Raw genomic sequence first — 20,005 nt, 5'->3', positions numbered from 1 at the left:
AGATTGGGGGCATCAGGAACCAGGATACCTACTGCTCAAAGGAAATAAATTATGACACATGTTAATGGAGCTTTGGAGCCTGTCACATGGCATGTTTATGGCCTGAAATGAAATTCATTCTGGAGAGCAGATGGTTCAAGCTTTTCAGTGGGTGGATGAAATTGTTAGAAGATTAAAGGCAGTGTGGTTTACTGACTGTGCCCAAGTATTTTGTGGAACATCTCTAGAGGTTCCTTGTAACAAAAGGCTGCCATAACGGACATGTTTCACTTCTGTTGCTCAGTTAATGTTTAGGTGATTTCACAAAAATCTAGTTCGTCTCTAAGTGCCATTCCAATATGGACCTAAATGTTAGGGGTCAGCAGCAAGGAAAAAGAATAAAGGCAGATTCCACTACCTCAGAAAATTCAGCCTACCATAAAGGCTAGCGCCCAAGACCTTAGAGTTATAAATTTCTAATTTTTAACTATCTTTGTGGCCATGAGAACATTTGTACCTTAATCTTGGCGCCACTGACTCCTTGAGGATATTAATAAACTTGGTTCAAAAATGCCATGTGAAGTAAATATTACCTCTTGTTATAGATGGCTTTGTGAATGCCTCAAATTGAAAAACCATAACTTCTGGGAAATGTGATGAATTTAGAGGGGAAATAATATTTATACGCTCCCTGCAAAAGGTTCTTTGATAGTGGCATGGGAGGAAGAGGTGCTAATATAGTTTGTTTGTCTTTTGCTCTGCAATTCTGCAGGTGCTGGATCATGATGTTTCAAAGGAAGAGCCAGTCACCTTTCACTTCCTGGCCAAATTTTATCCTGAGAATGCCGAGGAGGAGCTAGTTCAGGAGATCACACAACATTTATTCTTCTTGCAGGTACACCAGTCCATGCTACCCCCTAATTATGGCGAAACTTACCCAGGCATGGTTGCAGAGGCAGCCTGGACAAACCCTCAGTGCTGACCACAAATACTTCACATTGTGAAAATGTTCCATCTCTAGAAAACCAGTCCTTTTGGTTCTGTAATGGAAAAAAATCTTCAGAATTGAACTATACTTGAGTGATAAGAATTGGTGTCAGATGAAATTGTAAAAGTGTGATGGTGAAGAATGGGCACAAGTAGCTACCTAATTTAAAACCTATTTGAAGCTGGATCCTGTTTTCTTCTCACTTACTTGAAAGTACTCAGTAGTTGCAAAGGAAGTCTAAAGAGAGTTTTATAAAGAATAGTTCTTCCAAAAGTTCAAACTCTGTGGTCATTAAGGCAGGACTTCAGAACTCCAGCAACACATGGTTAATCCTACGCATGTGGAACTTCAAACATGCTTCATGCTACCCTTTGTCTGTAATTGTCTTATTTCTTCTTTACTCATAGATTGTAAGCCCTTTAAAGGCAAGGCTCACTGAGCATACAGTAGGTATTCCATAAGTAATCATTCATATACATTGAAGAAATTAGGAGATCCATACTTATAGGTTCAAAGACAGCTAGTTGACTGTCTAGGGGCACAGTGGGCGGAGGGATTAGTGTTCTTACTGGTTGATTGAAACACTGCCCCAGTTTCATGGTTAGTTACAGTGATTGGTGCTGGAGCAGACTGTCCAAAGACGCCCACTGTCAGTAACAGAAAAGATTGCAACAGGGGTGTTAATTATGTGATCTCCCAGAAGGAGATGTATATTGTCACATAGTCCTTCTATAATTAGTTTGAGCCTCAAATTGTTATGTTCAGTAAATATTAAGTTAAATGTTATAAAACCCCTCAATTTCTTTTACAAAATTTTTTTTTTTTTTTTGCAAAAAATGGTATGTATGTATACACATTTACACATATATACATAATTCTCCATCCCTAACGTCAGGGCGCCCCCAACCCCCAGACTGTGGACCGGTACCAGTTTGTGTCTTGTTAGATACCGGGCCGCACAGCAGGAGGTAAGTGGCTGATGAGCGACTGAAGTTTCATCTGTGTTTGCAGCTATTCCCCAGCGCTAGCATCACTGCCTCAGCTCCACCTCAGATCATCAGGCATTGGATTCTCATAGTCCCTGGTGCCAAAAAGGTTGGAGACCGCTGCCTAGCATTTCCTGGTCAAAGGGAAGCCCTTTCAGTTTTTCTGTAGTGTGGCTTTTTTTTCCCGCTTTGAAAAGAAACCAAGGGATTAGAAAGTCACACTGCTTTGAGTGAAACCGCAAAATGATCTTATAGGCCCCAGAATGTCCTAATGTCCTAAAGCAATGTCCTAGACATGGCTTTCTTGTAAGCTCTTGGAAGCAGTGCCTATCTATCATGTGACTTTGGCTTAATTTCCCCTCATACTGCAATGTTGGAGCGTTTTCATGGCTGAGCAAGGCAAAGTTTACTACTTTTATGAATCTGGTGACTGTTGACATCTGTGAGAAGAGAGTTGGCTTTCCTGTTGTGTTTATTTTGGTGTTCCCCCACTTCATGTGGCTCTCTTGCCTCTATGTCTGGAACATCACACGCTGAACCATTCATTCTAAGACACTAAATGCAATGAAATATGTTAATTCAACATTATGGCTTAAGAATTTTATTTCTTGAACCTCACATGTACTTAAAAGTTTAATCGATCACACTTTATTGCTTCCTTTTTCCTTAGAGCAGGCATATTGAAAGTGATGGTTTTTTCCCCGCAGTCATAACTCAGTGGCCTTATTGACTATTGTCTTGTGTTAAGACTTAAAAGTAGACTCCATTTCCTCTACTGCTGTTTGTGCTCAGCAGGGGCCGAGGCTGCAATCACCATCAGAGCTGGTCCTGACACTTCTCAAGTTCACAGCTCTCCTCCGTCAAAACCTAGATATTACTTACTGTTTTAACCTTGAAGATTGTTTTCCCTCTCCAGCATTTAATCATGAACAGAAGAGATAAGGGGCTTTTATGCATAGCCATTTTACCAATAACTTCTCAGTGACTGAACTTCCAACCTGTCCGCAGCAGTAAAAGAATTATACCCTTTGTCAGAAAATCATTAGCAGGCTGGTTTGGCAGCCCTTATGAGAACATCCTGTAGCCATCTGCTGTGACCAGCCTGCACAGCTCACTTCCACACATACAGTATCATGTCTCTCTTATTGCCTGTATTAGGTAAAGAAGCAGATTTTAGATGAAAAGATCTACTGCCCTCCCGAGGCTTCTGTGCTCCTGGCTTCTTATGCCGTCCAGGCCAAGGTAGGCTCAAAGAAGAAAAATGCATTTTTTTTCTGGGCATTAATGTGTGTCATGGGGTCACTTCAGTTTTCTGTTTCTTGGGATTTTCTAGACTTTAGAGAGACTTTCTCCAGAAAGTAAGAGGTTATGGAATTCGTGGATTGGGGGAACCATCTATCACTGTCTCACTTCTGTATAATCTTGTGAGAGTATATATATGTGTACAAATAAATATACAGCTTGATGAATTTTCTTCGTAATCTCATTGTGCACATGTGGTTACTTACATTCACTGGACCAACTTCTCTTTTTATTTTATCAGAAAAATGAATTTATGGTCTCCATTTTGGGCCAAACATGGTGGTTAGGGCAGAAACTCATCTTCTGAAGACCAGTGGCCCCATGTGTGGGAACCTCACTATACTCTAGAGAATGCCCTGCTTCATGCATCCCTGATGGGCTGTACACTGCAGGCTCTTTGGCCCACTGAGCTCAGTTGAGCTGTCTGGTTAGCTGAAAGGTATTCCTAGAGAAATCACTGTGGATTGAGAGTAATGGGAAAGGGACACCAATGGTCTTGTGTTTTTGTCCTGTTTTTATAAGACCCATTACAGAATCAGCCCAGAAGGCTTCTACTTCAATCCTCAGATTTCCACTTTAATCATATGCCACTTTCTCTTGGTCCCTCTGCTCACTACCTTTCACTGCAGCATTAGATGTGCCCAGAATTAGGCACCTTGATTACTTTTTGTGATTTTGCATAATCTTTTGTTATTATTTTCCTTTTTAGTTGAAGGTGTCCATAATTCCATTTCTGTAGTGGTTAATAAGACCCTCTTAATTTCCTAGCCTATTTTTTTGTTTTTGATAGCTTAATACAATTTTAGAACAAAGCCAAGAAGTAACTGATCTGTCATTTGGAAGGAAAAAACAGTCTGTACATACTAGTCTGACTGACAGAAGCACCAGAGTCATTTGATGATTGGTAATTATTTGATGACTGGTCTAATATTTGCTGAGTATTCACCAGCCTGAGGAAGTGTTGGTTGTTGACTCTATCACAATATGGGCACTAAAGTAAATGTCTGCCTTCAGTGATTTGCCCACGGTCATCCAGGCAATCTTGGGATAAAGCTAAGGGCAGAATTCATGGCTTTGGGATTACATTTTGTGCTTCCCCTATTCTACTGCCCAGAAAAATGAGTAATTGAAAAAACAAAATGGGCCTTGATTCAACTAAAACATATGCTTTCTTTTATGCTTTAAGAATATTAATAACAGGAAAAATGTGTTCTTTCAGTCAGTATCACCCTGACAGTGATGAAGCAGTCATTGTCACTCTCATTAAATCTGAGCACTTCCTGGCCCGGAACTGAGTTCCTTTTTAGCACGCTTTCTCCCCAGCTGAGAGGAGACCCAGGCTCTCAAGGACACTACCTCTCTTTGAAGGGCTTCCGTCTCAAAGGCTACATTTTCTTTGTATGGATTTTGGGCCACAAATTCAAAGGCCACCCGTGGAAAAAAATAACTTTTCTGGAAACCAGCAGATGTTTACTTAAACAGATTTCACTGTAGGAAAGCCCTACTAATTTGAGTCCTACTAATTTAGAGATGAAAGTAATTCACAGACAGCATATGTGGTTCACATGGAGAAGGATGTTCTGTTTTTTTCTGGTGTAAAATTTCAGGATCTCGCAAATAAAGCTAATCTATGGCTTTAAGTCTGTATTTGGGAAACTAAAGATTATTATAACACGCTTCCAGTTTCCAGGACTGCTGTTTAATATTAAAAGGCTATCTCTGATTACAGTATTAATGAGATCTTACATGATTGTAGTGTTTTACAGTTTTACAAAGTGTTATAACATGAATATTTTGTGTGATACTCAGTGTGGTCTCTTCTGTAAGCCAATGCTTAAAGAGTGTTCTGCCTGTTTTATAGATGAGTAATTTAAGGCTTAAAAAGGAGTAATAATTTGTCTAAAGTCACAATACTGTCTATTAATTTTTTTTTTTTAATATAATTTGTAGCCCACTTCTTCATGGACAGGATTTGAAGCAGAACAGAACTATAGAGTGGAGCTAAGATGAGAACCCTGGTGTCTGGTTGCCTAACTCAGCACTTTGCTCTTGCCCCTCACTGTCTAGCGTGTGAGAGAAGTCTCTAATATCACACACTGTCTTTCACTAAATCCCATATTCATTTATATGGTCACCTGAGTCCAAACTTTTCAGTAAATCATATTGGTTCCTTTCATTATGTTCAGTTTGTTTTCTTCTACAACCCTTCTGAAACAGAAAGGAATTTTAGAAGTGTGGAGGGGAAAGGAATTGAGCTCATTAACACATGGAATGTAATTATGCACAAATGTGTTCATTATAGTGTTTAGCTGTTTGAATGATATAGACACAGTTAATTCCAAAGCATAAAGAAACAATTACCCTCAAAGTATAAATACAAATATTAATCACATGGTTCAGTTAACAAGAACCACATTTCTTGGTTAGAGTTTGATTTATATTTGAATCAAAAATATGGGCTGGGTTGTTTTGGTCCATTCACGTGACGCAGCAAACCATCTTGCAATGTTTTAAGCCACCTGTTGGATTTTTTATTGACAATTTGGTGTTTGAAATGTGTTCTTATTAAAAATGACTTTGGGAGAGAATATATATAACTTATCAATCTTGCAGTGCTGGCCTACAGACTCCTAGTGTTCAGAGAGAAAAGAATAGTGAGAGAAGAGGCTTAGTGTTTCTTAGTAAGCACTCTTTGATACAAATTAGGGACAGAGTGCCAAAAGGCAATTAAGAAGTTGAGTATATGTAAAGTATAAGTAGAGAGTGGCAAGAGTTGAAGCTGTAGAGGTCTGCAGGGGGACAGATCATAAAGGATCTTAACTTTATCCTGTGGGTGATGCAGAGCCAGTGAAGGGTTTATATTTTAGACAGATCATTTGGTGGCTGTGTGAAAGACAGATTGGAGGGAGAGACAAGGAAACGGGGAGACCTGTTAGCAGGCTGTGGTGGTCATCCTGGTGAGAGACTGTGAGGTTCACAACTTAAATAGTGATCAGTTAGATCAGAGGAGGCTTACCTAAAAATATCCAGGAGATGAAAGTTGATATAAATGATGATACACTCTCTCTTACCTTTTTTTTTTTTTTTGCATATCCTTTGTACAAAAAGATATTTTCCTCCCACTCAGCATCAATTTTGAGACATAGCTCTATTGTATGTGTAGCTATAGCTCATTGATTTTATCTACTGTATAGTAGCCATTGATAAATAAACCTAGTTTATTCTTACGCCCTCTTCTGGGGGAGAGATAGGTTTAGTTTCTACTTTTCTCCTATTGCAAACAGCGCTTTACTGAAAATCCTTTAATATGATTCCTTGTGCATGTATGCAAAAGCTTTTTTCCCTTAAGATAGATTTCTAGAAGTAGAATTGTGGAAATATCCCTGCATATAAAGAACTCTCAAGTTTATAAGAAAGAGACAGCAGAAAAATGGTCACAAAGGATCTAAACAACAGGTACTTTATAGAAGAGAAAACAAGAAAACAGAAAAAGATACTCAATCTCACTAGTAATCAAGAAAAAGAAAAATTAGAGCAACAATAAAGTAATATTTCAAACCTGTATGATTGACAAAGATTAATAAATCAATTGTTTAAGCTCATTTTCTTGCTGGAAGAGACTGTGAGATGGCATAACCTCTGTAGAGCGTTGGGTGAGGTGGAGGCCAGTCAGGGGAGTAGCCACACCCCCAGTCTCCGAAATTCCACTTCTAGGTGGCTACTGCAGAGGAACTCCTGCACAATGCACCCTTTTCACTTAAAACTGTTAGAACAGATAGACCCATCTCATTTTTTAAATACTGAACAGTATTTCATAAAAAGGAGGGACAGTGGGTATTTTAAATATTTCTTATTGATAGATATTTAGGTTTGTTTTTCTTTCTATTATTTTTCTATTATTTAGACAGATGCAGTGAACATCCTCAAATACGAACATACGTATAGTATGCTCTGTGATAGATACCAGGAAATGGCATAATGGGGTTGAAGGATAAGAACATATAAAATTTATATAATGCTAAGTGAAAGAAGCTGGACACAGAAGGCCACATATTGTGTGATTCCATTTATATGAAATATCCACTATAGGTAAACGTGTAGAGACAAAGCAGATTTGGGAGTGGCTAGAGGATGGAAGGAGGAAACTAGGACGTACTGCTAACGGGTGTGGGGTTTCTTTCTAATGGAAATATTCTGGGATTAGACAGTGGTGATGGTTGCACAACATTCTGAATATATTGGAAACCACTAAATTATGAGTTTAACAGGTGAAGATTATGTGTATAAATTCTATCGCAATAAAAAATTAAATAGATATGGCCAAATTGCCCTTCATAAGTGTCATCTTAACTTCTAAGAACAGTGTTTGAGAATACCTGTTTTTCCACATCCTCATCAACAGTGGATGTTATAAGTCTTTTACATTTTTGTTAATTTGATAGAAAAAATAGATTTTTTAAAAGTATTCATTTCCTTGATTACCATTGGGGCTATCTTTTCATAAATTTACTGGTACTTGTATTTCTTCTATGAATCAAGTGTTTATGACTTGCCCATTTTTCTACTGTATTGTTTATTTTTTTCTAATTGATTTATAGGAGCTCTACATATGATAGATATTAATCTTTTATCTTTTCTTACATGTCATACTTCTTAATCTTTTTCTTTTTATGGTTTGAGTGACTTTTAGAATGGCTTTACTCATCATTTTTATACACATGTTTTTCTATACTTTATTCTGATATTTTGATAGATTTTCATTTTTAATTTAAGTCTTTAATCCATCTGGATTTTAGTGGCTGGTGTGTGGTAAGGATCTTCTTATTTATTCCATATATGTATTGATCATATCTTTATGTTTTGTGAAATCTTATTCAGAGCACTTGATCTAATTTTCCACACATACAGGCAGAGGAAAAGTGTTTAATATCCAGAATAAGCCTCTGTTTAATCTAAAAATTGACTCCAAAAGTTCTGTGAATATGAACTCCCTTCGTGAATTTAAATTCAATTGGTTTATATCAGGGGTGGATCCAGGTTTTGTGGGGCCCGAAGTTCATATAACTTAAGGGGTTCTTTTCAGTGCAATAATATAAATTATGAATATAAAATTAGGTGCAGAGACCTGAAACCCCAGCTTTATTAGCTTCACAGTAAATTCAGTCCTGGTTATATTATCGGAATGCTTCTGTACATAAAAGGATGATGAACAGCCATCTCCATCTATGCAGTGGTATGACTTCCTTTTATATTTACTAAGTGCCACAACTTGAAGATTTTCTTTTGTTTTTTAAAGAGACATTTAAGAGCAGACACATACATCAAGGTGGCTTTAGTGTTGTAAGTGGAGTTAGTCCAGTGGAGAAGTTCTTTCAAAAGGGTCTTTGCTTCCTCTCCATTGCTCAGATATAACCTTTTTGATCAGTGAAGCGGCTGGGAGTTCAGTATGGTAATGTGGATCGTTAAATCTTACAAGCCTTTGGAACCTGAATTTACAACTTTAACTTTGCGTATCTGCTTAGTTTTGCATTAGAGTTTGGTCAGCACTCTTCAGAGGCTCGGGAATGCAACTAACAGGGCTTTCTTTAGCATCCCACTCCTTCAAAAATCATAGAGGCAACCAGTGACCAGTGTCATTGTAAACAATGCAGAGGATAATAATAATGCATGAAATTCACTACGAGCTAAGCACTTTACAAAGTGCTTCCCGGATTGTCTTTCTTCATCCTCATCACCCTCTGAGGCCGGCACTGTTATGACCCTTGCTTTCCAGATGAGGAAGCTGCGTGTTAGAGAGACTTCAGGGAGATACTCAAGAGTCCTTACATTGAAATCCTCTAAGACCAGCTCTCTCATTTGACAAATTAGAAAACAGACTCAGAGAGGTGAAACAACCTGAATTTTTATCTTTCGACATCAGAATATATTGACTGCTATGTGTCAAGCATATTTAAAAAATTTTTCTGGGTATTCATTTAATCCCCACAGGATTCCTATAAGATAAATACTATTATTATCTCCATTTTACGTATGAGAAAACTGAGACACAAGTTTTTCAAGGTCACAGCTAATAATTGAAAGAGCTGGGATTGAACCTTAAGCAGCCTGACTCCAGAGCCAGTCTCCTTTCTGCACTCTGCAGCTGCCTCAGAGAATACCGTTAAAGCTCATATGGTTACTGATTTATATTCCCAGGCCTTTCAGAGGTTAAGACAGACCAAGTTCCTTCAAGTTTTTTTAAATGTAGAAATGCCTAGAGAGGGTTACAAAATCTGTGACATATTTTAAATGTTTAAATTTGAAAAATTAATTCCTTTAACAGTCAGAAAACAACGTAATGCCATTCTGCTATCTGCAAGATAATTATGAGATTCACAAGAAATGTTAATTCATGGGGCTTTTATAGTAGGGTGGTGTGAGAATGAGATACAATTTGAAGTTGCTGATTAATACCTTCTTTCAACCTCATGAGTGTCTGCTGTTCTGTGTATGACTTCATTTGGAAAACACACCAGGAATCCAATTTGAGGCTCTAAGTTGAGGAATGACAGGGTGGGCCATGACACGACCCAATATAGTGGTATATAGAGCAGTCTTATGCCTGACCTTTCCTTTGTTTTCCCAATGCTGGTGACTAAAGGGATAAATGTTCGTAGAAGATTGTAATAAAATATCAAGCTTTGTTGGTTTTGGTCAAAAGAAAAGCCTCTGAATGCTGATTGACAAGAGACAGGCTTTGATTTTATACTCTATATGTTTTATGATTTCTTTCTTTAAAAAAAAATCCTTCCTTTTTGATTATTTCCTAGTCAGACTTAAGTTTCCTAGAAAAGAAAGGTTTTTTTAAAACTCAGAAAATAAATCTTCAAGTTATAATCCTCGATGAATACATTAAAATGCAGGGCCCACTTCTGGCCCCACTAGTGACTTGCCCTGCAGCTTTAGGAAAGCAGTTAACCTTTTACTTGTTTCTTTGTCTATACAATACGAATGACAGTGTTGACATCACATTTTTCCAAAGCATTTTTCAGAGCCTTGAATGAAAGTTATTAGACATATTACCAGCATTATTCCCAGCTCCCGCTTAGCAATTGGCTTCAATTACCAGCCACTTAGAAGCATTTGTAGGTAAAGCTCTTACCACAACTTGCTAATCACAACTTTCACAGTTGTGTTTTGTTGTGTCATTTCAAAAGCTAATGTTTTGGTAGTGACTGCTTTCTTTGCAGATTAGAAAACATGGCTCTGTTTCCATACAAATGTCACATTCTTATTAGCACATCACCCAAAGGGATTGTGCAACTCTGTTCATAGATATAATCAGTTTGTATTTTCATTCAAGGATAACAAACTAGCAAGGTTGAAATCTTGGCTTGTCATCAGAATTGAATTGTTCCCCGGAGCTGGGAGCTGGGAGAGAATGAGACTGAGTCCTCCAGTTCAGAAATGACAGTTGTCTTTTGAATCTCAATTGCTTACTCTCCCTTTCTTCTCCTTCCAGTATGGTGACTATGACCCCTCTGTACACAAGCGGGGATTTTTAGCCCAAGAGGAATTACTTCCAAAAAGGGTAAGAAATCAAATTCCCTGTTTGGGAAGACATAACAGATACATGGTCTACAAGAAAGCTAACTGAAGGTCTTGAAGTAATAATGGCAGTACATGGCAAGAACATTTTTATAAATATTTTGTAAGCAATCTTGAGTAAAGATTTATTTATCCATTCTCCTACTGATGGACATTTAGGTTGTCAAGTTGTCTCTGGTCTTTTGCTATTTCAAATAATGTCAAACAATTTTCTGAAGTAATTGTACCAATATTATATTTTAATATTCTTTGTTAAGAGTATAAAAAAGCAAAGGTTCATGGAATTAGTTGCGGGGTGTCAGGACTAGCATGGCCTGCAAATGGGCCTTTCTTTAAAGGTAGGTGGGCATCAGAGATTCCCATGAAGGAATGTGGAGTAGCGTGTGTTCAGCCCTGGGAGTTGAGCTGTTAGCAGCTGCTCGGGGCGGATAGAAGAGATGAGTTGGGGGTGGGCATTGTAGTTTTTAATTCTTGGTGTTGTTCATCTTGTTCATTAGCCACCAAAGCAGGCCCTCCCTCCCTTTTGCTGCTTCTGATTTTATAGCTCCACTCATCCGTCATGTGATAAAGTCTGCTCTTCACTTTTCCTTGAGTTTACCTGCTCCTTTGATGGCTTCTGTGCTGGTGAAAGCAGCAGTACACACAGCTTGGCCCTAGCACTGCTCCTGACCAACGTCCTCCCTCTGGGATGTATAGCCCAGGAAAGAGTCTAGGTTACTGCCAGGCGAGGGGTGCACCTAGGCCTGAGTAATGATGCGGCTTTCCGAGTTGCAACTCACATTGCATGGTGCTTGTTTACATGCTCACCCCTGCATGTGACTGGCTCTCCCTGTATGTAGCTTTTTAAAAATAGCCGTGCTGTTTTGTAAAAATGATGCATAATTATAAAATGGCAAACAATGCCAAAACTTTCTTTGTGTGTGGGTTTTTTATTTTGCTCTATTTTCTGATAGGTAATAAATCTGTATCAAATGACTCCAGAAATGTGGGAGGAGAGAATTACAGCCTGGTACGCAGAGCACCGAGGCCGAGCCAGGTAAGGCTGTTTCATTTTTAGTTTATATTTCTTTATGGGCTTTCTTTTTCTTCTTTTTTGAACTATAAAACTAAGACAGGCTTGTTGAACAAAGTGCAGTACCGAAGTATGTAAAAGAAAAGAGAGCTGGGAGTAACGCTGGCGGTCATCAGTTTCGTGTGAGACATAAAGTGGGCGTGGGTACGTATTGCCTGTCAGGATGTACAGACCGACCGTATTCATTGGTACTTTAATTTCATTTTAAGAATTCTAATGTATGGATATCCTGTAGCTTTTGTGTCCATTCCTCTACTGATGGCATTTAGAGTAGCTACAAAATGTTCTGCAGTATATACAATCTTGTATTGTTATATAAATGTATGGGTAGTTCAGCCTATAGAAGAGTTGCTGAGTCAAAGGATGTGAGCATTTTGTGTTTTGACAGGTGCCACCACATTGCCCTCCATAAAGGTGTATGTACCTGTTTGCATGCCCATCAGCAGTGTATGAGAGTGTCTCTGCCCCCGCCATTCTCTTCCTAACATTATTTTTACCAATCTAAAATTTATAATCTAAAAGGTAAAAAATTGTATCTTAAATGTTAATGAGCATTTCCATGATCACTTTAGGAACTGATCATCTTTTCATTAGCCTTTAAAATTTTTTCTTTTCTTCAAATGAACTTCCTATCACACGCTTTTTTAACTTCTAAAAAAGTATAACTGCACCAAAAAGTGGACAAGTCATAAATATAACACTGTATGAATTATCACAAAGTGAAAACACCATGTAATACCAGGTAACAAGATAGTACACGGTCCCTCTATCACTTTCCTTCTTTCCTCCCCAAGAGTAACCTCTCTCTTGATTTCTAACTCCCTAGATTAGTGTTACCTGTTTTAAACTTTATACAAATACAGTCACATAGTTATTGGGTTTTTTTGTATCTCACTTCTATAATGCAGCATCATATTATGAGATTTGGGTTTGTGGCATGTAGCAGTAGTTTTTGTTTTTTTGTTTTGTTTTTTTTTTCATTTTCTTTGCTGTGTAGAATTCCAGTGTATTAATAAACCACAAATTATTTATTCATTCTCCTATCGATGGACATTTAGGTTGTCAAGTTGTCTCTGGTCTTTTGCTATTTCAAATAATGTCTAACAATTTTCCAAAGTAATCATACCAGTTTATATCTGCAGTATGTTTGATTTCTACTTGCTCCACCTGCTTGCAAACACTTGGCATTCTATCAGGTTGAATTTTCAAAATTCTTTTGAGAGCATTTTGAGATGGGAGAGCGAGAGAAGGCAAGGTCATAGGGAAATCTGCGTTAAAATATTTCAATACTGTACCTATTTGGGAGTTTTTTTAGCAAGTCATTGCTACTTCAAGAACTTACTTTAAATTTGACTTAGAACTTAGAAGTAGGTGACCTGGCTTGGGTTTTACAGCCATGTGCCTCTTGCCTTAACCTCCTACAACACCTAAAGGAATAATATCAGGAAAGTAGCTCCCTGGTAGCTTACAGAGTTGTTTCATTACTAAAGCCTTCTAGTTGAAGAAGGTACACAATTAGATAGAGCAACAACAAATAAAATTTGAACATTCAGATCTATTTGAGAGGAGAAAACATACCATGTGGTTTTCTTGAATTACTTAAAATGAGTGTCACTATTTATCAAGGTCAAAGTGTGAAACTGAAGCCAAGAGACGCTGTAATAAATCTGTTCTCTTATTTTAATAGGAGTGGGGAATTCTGCTTGACCTTATTGTGTTTAATAGACTCAGGATTGGGAAAAGCTTTCCTAGTTTCTGCTCTGGCTTGTGTCTTCTGGCAGGTTCAAACACTCAGCTTGGCATGCATTCCCCCCCAACCCCCCCAACCCCCCCCAGTTTTCTCACTTAGCTCCAGTGACAGTGTCCTTCATTCTCCTCACAGGGATGAAGCTGAAATGGAATATTTGAAGATAGCTCAGGACCTGGAGATGTATGGTGTGAACTACTTTGCAATCCGGGTGTGTTGAAGCCTCTCCAAGTTCCCTGTATATAAACAGAGACTGCTAAAATGGGCAACTTCCTCATTCGGGGTGGTTGACACTTTAACAGTTCAGTGGTGAAGCAGAGAAGGGAGAGGGTCTTTTAGCCTCACTTTCTATTCTGGGACTTCAATTAGATCCTTGGTAATTAAGTGTCACTTGAGCCTGGGGCTGGGGGCCGTGTCTTGGGGCTGGTCCTATGCTTAGCATAAACCTGTTTGAATGCTACAGAGTGTAACATTTGATTATTTCTGGCTCCAGTGAGATCTCCAGGGGGCTCCTGTAAGTATCCCCCCCTCCCCGGGGCATAAGAAGAATAAAGCTGCTTTTATAGATTACTGATTTGTTTGGGTGGTGACTCTTGTTCTCACTAACAGGCTAATTGGTTTTCTATTTAGACTATTAATAGTCATTGTCCTCTGGGAACACATTGCTTCTGCATCAGATAAGGCACTTGTTTTCAGCCCAAGTCTGGCCTTTCCATTCTTTCTCCCAAGGGTCCCCTGCTGGATGCAGCTGGTAGGCAGCTCCTTCCAAAGGAATTCATGCGAATTTGTTTAAGTGTTTCATTGCTGGCTCTAAACTATAGATGAGTAGATAGATGTTAAAGCAACCATCCACAGCAGTCCACCTCATTTTTTGGGCCCTTATAAATTCTATATTAAATTTGAGTAAATTGAAACATATTTTAAATATTCTAGGATAGCTATCAACTTGAATTAGTTGTTTTCTAAATACGGATTTTTTTAATGGATTACTTTGCTCATAAGACACACTGATTAGTTATGTTATTTCATATAGTAAACAAGTACCTAAAAGGTTTTCCATAACATTTCAGAAAGTTATTTTCTAAAGTTTTATTAATTTGTATTTGCTAATTGTTTGGTTTCTTTAAGGTCAGACTAATTTAACACATTTCTGTGGTTTTGTCAACACAACTCCTCCTGCCCCATATACCTACTACCTAGATTCTAGAAAACTATCACTTTACAATCCTTAGAGAAACAGTTTTGCATTAGGGAATATTTCTGTAGCAGTCAGATACTGTTTTGTGTGCGTGTTTCTTGTATTATACAGTAGACAAAGCTGATGGATAATTAAGTGTCTTCTGGGTTAAAGTTTCTGAGATTTCAGTATCTACTAAGAAAAATATATGCTTAAAACAATTAAAAAGAGGCTGATTGAGTTCCCATCTCTCTCTGAAATGTTGGAGTCATAATGACAGGAGGCAGAAGGTGGAATCCTCTTTTTTAAAAAAAGTTAAACTAGTCAGAAACATAATGAAACATATTTTTCCAAAATATACCATGGATTTTAAAAGTACAAAGCCTCGCTTGTGTTAACACACTATGTATTTTTAAGAGCTTTGCCGACTCACAGAGGAATCTCTCTTAAGGTTTGGTAATAACACCTGACTTCAGGGTGTTAGAAGGAGAAAAAAAAATGTATCTTGGAGCACTCATTTCTCCATCTGACACCTGCTGTTAGGTTGGTGCTTCTCATCACAGTCCAAGCACCTTCTCGGTTTGCAGATCTGTTTTCCTGCCCTTGAGTCTTGTTCAGTCATATTGTTGTCAGCAAGGGGTCAGGTGTTTTAGGTCCTTGTGCAGGGAGCTTCCTTCTACTGTCACACAAAGGCCAGACCACAGAGCAGGTGGATGGGCCTTTAGCATGAAGATGTGGCCTCCAGGTCCACAATTGGGTCAGTGACCTGGGATCCCAGGGTGCTTACCCTCTGGCTGTTCTGACTGCTGACCAGGACTGCACTGTAGTGTCATATACTGTATCAGAGGTATAGCATATACAGTTAATCAATTAAAATTTTTATGCAATTTTGTTGAGATTTAATTCATATATAATACATTTTGATATATTTTCCCAACACATGTTTTAACATGTGCTAATACTATCTGATCTCAGCACTTAGAGCTTACTTTCTGGTAGTCCAACAGTCTTTTTTTTTTAACATAAATGGTTAATCCTACAGGTTTTTATTTTACATCTGTTACAATCTGGTTATTTAATTAGAGGTTAATAACACATAGATTGCCACTACTTTATCCATCAAACCAGTGACAGGAGCCTTCACTGGTCCCTCTACAGGACACATGGGTAATAATAACCGTATAGTTTTGCTTCTGCCTGCCCCAGTTCAGGAAGCAGGAGGTCCCCTGGGTTATAAGACAGCTGTGATTTCTGTTGGGGCCTGTTGAAACCTGTCATATGTAACAGCGTGTGCCAGGTCTTTTGGAGAGTTGAATAAAATCTTGAGCCTCAGCTGGAGCTGACAGTGGCTGTTCTTTGTCTAATCTACAGAATAAAAAGGGCACAGAGCTGCTGCTTGGAGTGGATGCTCTGGGGCTTCACATCTATGATCCTGAGAACAGGCTGACCCCCAAGATCTCCTTCCCGTGGAATGAAATACGAAACATCTCGTACAGTGACAAGGAGGTAGGATATGTCTGCACTGCAGCTGCACCTGTGGTCCAGCAGAAGGACTTTCCCCATCTCTCCTCCTTGCTGTAGTGTCCCCAGTCAGAGTTCTGCTGTTACTAGGAAAGTCCTCTAACTCGTAGGTCCCCATCCCCCGGGGCTAGTATGGTCTGTGGCCTGTTAGGCACCAAGCTGCACAGCATGAGATGAGCAGTGGGCAGCCTAGCGAAGCTTCATCTGTATTTTCAGCCACTCCCTGGCATTAGCATCACCACCTCAGGTCCACCTCAGATCATCAGGCTTTAGAGTCTCATAGAAGCATCTGTCCCTGATGCCAGAAAGGTTGGGGACCGCTGCTCTAACTCCCAGGCTTTGAGTTTTTAGCTGTTGATTTTTATAGTATTTAGAGAACAGTATTAGCATCCTATTTTCAAATAACATCACTAATTTCCCCCCTCACTCCCCACTGACTAACAAGAGGCTGGGGAACTCAACCTATCAATACTAAACCTCAAAGAACAGTAAATAAACCAAAAAGTAACTTTTCTCACTACTTGGCTTTCTATTTCTGGTGAGAAATTCTCTTTGTATTTTAAGCGTAGTATATGTGAAATCTTTTCTCTGTGTGCAGTGCTTGATACATGTGGGGATGTGTGTGTGTATGTCCCTATTATTTGTATGTGTGTATATATATGAGCAATGATATAATGATATTAGGCTAACCTGCTTATAAGAATTTGAGAATAATCAAGTTTAAATAACTTAGATGAACACTCTAAATTAGAATTCAAATATTTCTATACAAGATAGTGACCTTTCCTCAGATACTATAATCCTGTGTTCCTTTGTTTGTTCACTCATTCATTCTTTGTTAATTTTAAAGGAATAATTGAGCACCTGCTTTGTGTTAGGTTTATTAGGGGAAAGAAACATGTAGAAAATCTTGTCTCGGCCCTCAAGGAAGTTATATTCAAGTAATGATTGGGCTGCTGTGGTACATAACTGCAGTGTGAGGGACTGACGATGAAGGTGATGTTAATTTAGTGCTTTTCCACTTACAAGCACTTTCACCTTGACTCTAATTCAGTCCTCACAAGAATGCTGCTGTAAGTAGAGGGCATGTTTTGGTTATCTGTGTCACATCAGGGAGCAGAGATGTAGAGGGATCAAGTGACCTGTGTCTAGTGAGTGGAATTTCAGGAGCTGAGCTCCAGGTTCCCTGAAACCATGTCCCCTGCTTTTCTGGGGGCACAGAGGATGATCCTTGAGGGCCCAGGACACCAGGCAGAGGAGGGCAGGCCTGGACAGTGCTCAGTGACATCCTGGTGCCTGCACAGCCAGGATGCTGAGTGCAGAGTAAGTGACAGCGATGGCTCATGGTGTTGTCTGCAGAGCCCCTAACCCTGAGCAGATTTACTCTTTTCTCTTTCCTCATAGCAATCTAAGGAAAAGAACACCAGGCCCTTGGTTTCTAATACATGGTTGATATTTACTCGACCATGCTCGATGAGACAGATTGAGCTTCTTAACTCAAAACAGTCTGGCTTTCAAATTTTTGTAAGTAGCCCAGGAGATGAGCATTTAGGTATTTATTTTTTAAAGTACTTAAATTGAAAGCTCCAAATGACTTTAAGCAGTAGGTGTGCATGGTATGGTAGTTTTTCATCTCTAATTTTATAAAGTCTGTTTACTGCACATCCACAAATTTGTGTGCGAAAGGCTCCCAAAACACTTGTTTTTCACAGAACCCAAGGATTAAAGTCTCCCCTAGTAGGACCTGACACAATAAACTCTGATATACCTTCTCCAGGGGCAAGGCACCATCATGTTCCATCACGTCAATAACTTGCACAGTAAGAGGACCCCAAGCTGACTTGACATAATAGGAAATAGTCTTAGCAGTTATGTATGACAGCTGTGCTGTCAAAACAGAAATGTTGGTATATTTTAAGTGATCCATTGATTCTTTGTGCACACCCTGGCATGGCGCAGAGCCTGCGGTTTCCCCACTACTTGTGGTTTCCTGCTGACAGCTCTGGGATTTGACAGCAAGGCCAAAAATAAGCTCATGAAACTCACAAATAGCAGACTACACATAAGCAATACCCGCTTCTAAGTTAACTCGACCAAAAGCTAATACAAGGGATCGTTTTCTGTCTTCATTGTGCTAACCCCTTGTTGGATGGTATAACATGAGAAAGAAATACCCAAGAATATATCTTCCCAAACATGTTTATCTGCTTAACAAGTCTTGGGAATGAGTATCTCCTTTTTAAGTGCATCTTTGAAACCTAGAATCTGTCTGGTCTCATCAGGAATAGCTGAGAACAGCAGTTGCCATTTATTCTTTATATGTTGCCCTGCCTCGGGGTCTTGCCCCAGGTTCTCCCACTAAGCTACTAACATGTCCATATCGTTCATTTTTCTCTCCCCTTTGATTTCAGGAACTGTTATCCTCATCCACTATAGTTCATTCATCTTCACACTTTTCTGTGTTCCTTCTGTTATCAGCTTTCATCAATAATCCCCATGTTCAAAAACCTGGAATGACTCCCTGTATACAGTCACATCAATTCTAAACCCCTCTGAGTGTCTACTCCCAACCCACCTCACCACTCCCAGCCCACCCCTGCCTTCCTCTCAGTCTAAACCCATGGTATTATTTTAGTCATCAAAGAGGTAATAATGGCAAGACAGAGAGAGACAGACAGACACACACACACACACACTCACACACTGCTCATTTCACCATCTCTGTCTAATTTCTATTGCTTACCCTGTCCAGAATGCCCTTCCATCCTACTTTTTAACTTCTAAGACCAGCTTAAGTTCCCTCCTGCTTATGATAGATCTACTCTGAACACCCCAGAACATTTGTGATTTGTGCCATCCAATGAGGCATTAATATATGATATAATTTTTTGAGTAATTGACTGTTGTTAGTCTAATTCTAACTAAAGCCTCCTAAAGTCAGGGCTGTGCCTTAGGCTCTAGAGTGGTCTTCCCAATGTTGCCTGAAGGGTGGACCTGTCAAGCGTTTGAATTTCAGTTTTCTAAGCCTAAGATGGTGCCTAGAGCACACATTCCAAGACCCTGGACTTCCACAGCCCTAGATTTGGTGCCCTAGATGCTTATAATTCACCGTGGTTTAGCGTCTGGGCCCTAGGAAGCCAGGACAAGGCTGGATCTTTGCCAGAGTGGTTGCTGCTTTTGTGAAATTTCTCAATTGGTAACATTCTAGGCTGTTAGATTGAAACTGTTCTCTGCTTCCTTCTTTCAGTTTACTATTAAACCGTTGGATAAGAAAATTGATGTCTTTAAGTTTAACTCCTCAAAGCTTCGTGTTAATAAGCTGGTAAGTTGAGATCCTGGTTTTTATTACTGATAACTAGTTTTTCTGAGAAATTGAATGCCCTTTTTGAAAGAGTATCAGAGTGATATCGTGAAGTGCAGAATGATAGTTCACTTTGTACATGCTTTTCTGATAGGTCTTGAAACTCTTTCTAGCTTAACGTAAAGAGTCAAACCTAAGTTTTAGGGTGAAGAATTTTTTTAAATGTTAAAGTATAGGTGTATATATATAAGGTATAAAAGATGACAAAAATAAATATCTAAGTACCCACTATCCAGCTTTAAGAAATAGCACACCCCCAATACTGTTGAAACTCCTCATGTTACG

At 38.9% G+C, this 20,005-nt stretch overlaps 1 protein-coding gene across 8 annotated transcripts in view; it reads left to right on the top strand.

Moving 5' to 3' along the window:
* NF2 (neurofibromin 2) overlaps positions 1-20,005 on the top strand; it is a 69,943-nt gene that overhangs the window by 24,857 nt on the left and 25,081 nt on the right. For 7 of the 8 annotated variants that reach the window (XM_011373352.2, XM_011373353.2, XM_023538463.1 and 4 more), the window contains 7 exons: positions 752-874; positions 3,112-3,195; positions 10,757-10,825; positions 11,796-11,878; positions 13,797-13,872; positions 16,210-16,344; positions 19,607-19,681. In XM_011373352.2, coding sequence (XP_011371654.1) covers positions 752-874; positions 3,112-3,195; positions 10,757-10,825; positions 11,796-11,878; positions 13,797-13,872; positions 16,210-16,344; positions 19,607-19,681 — 645 coding nt within the window. The remainder of the gene's footprint in view (positions 1-751; positions 875-3,111; positions 3,196-10,756; positions 10,826-11,795; positions 11,879-13,796; positions 13,873-16,209; positions 16,345-19,606; positions 19,682-20,005) is intronic. The other variant, XM_023538464.1, reaches the window with a different exon arrangement.

This window comes from Pteropus vampyrus, unplaced genomic scaffold (assembly GCF_000151845.1).
Source record: "Pteropus vampyrus isolate Shadow unplaced genomic scaffold, Pvam_2.0 Scaffold223, whole genome shotgun sequence".
Classification (NCBI taxonomy): domain Eukaryota; kingdom Metazoa; phylum Chordata; class Mammalia; order Chiroptera; family Pteropodidae; genus Pteropus; species Pteropus vampyrus.
Note: the sequence above shows the minus strand (reverse complement) of the source record. Positions and strands in the feature narration are given on the sequence as shown.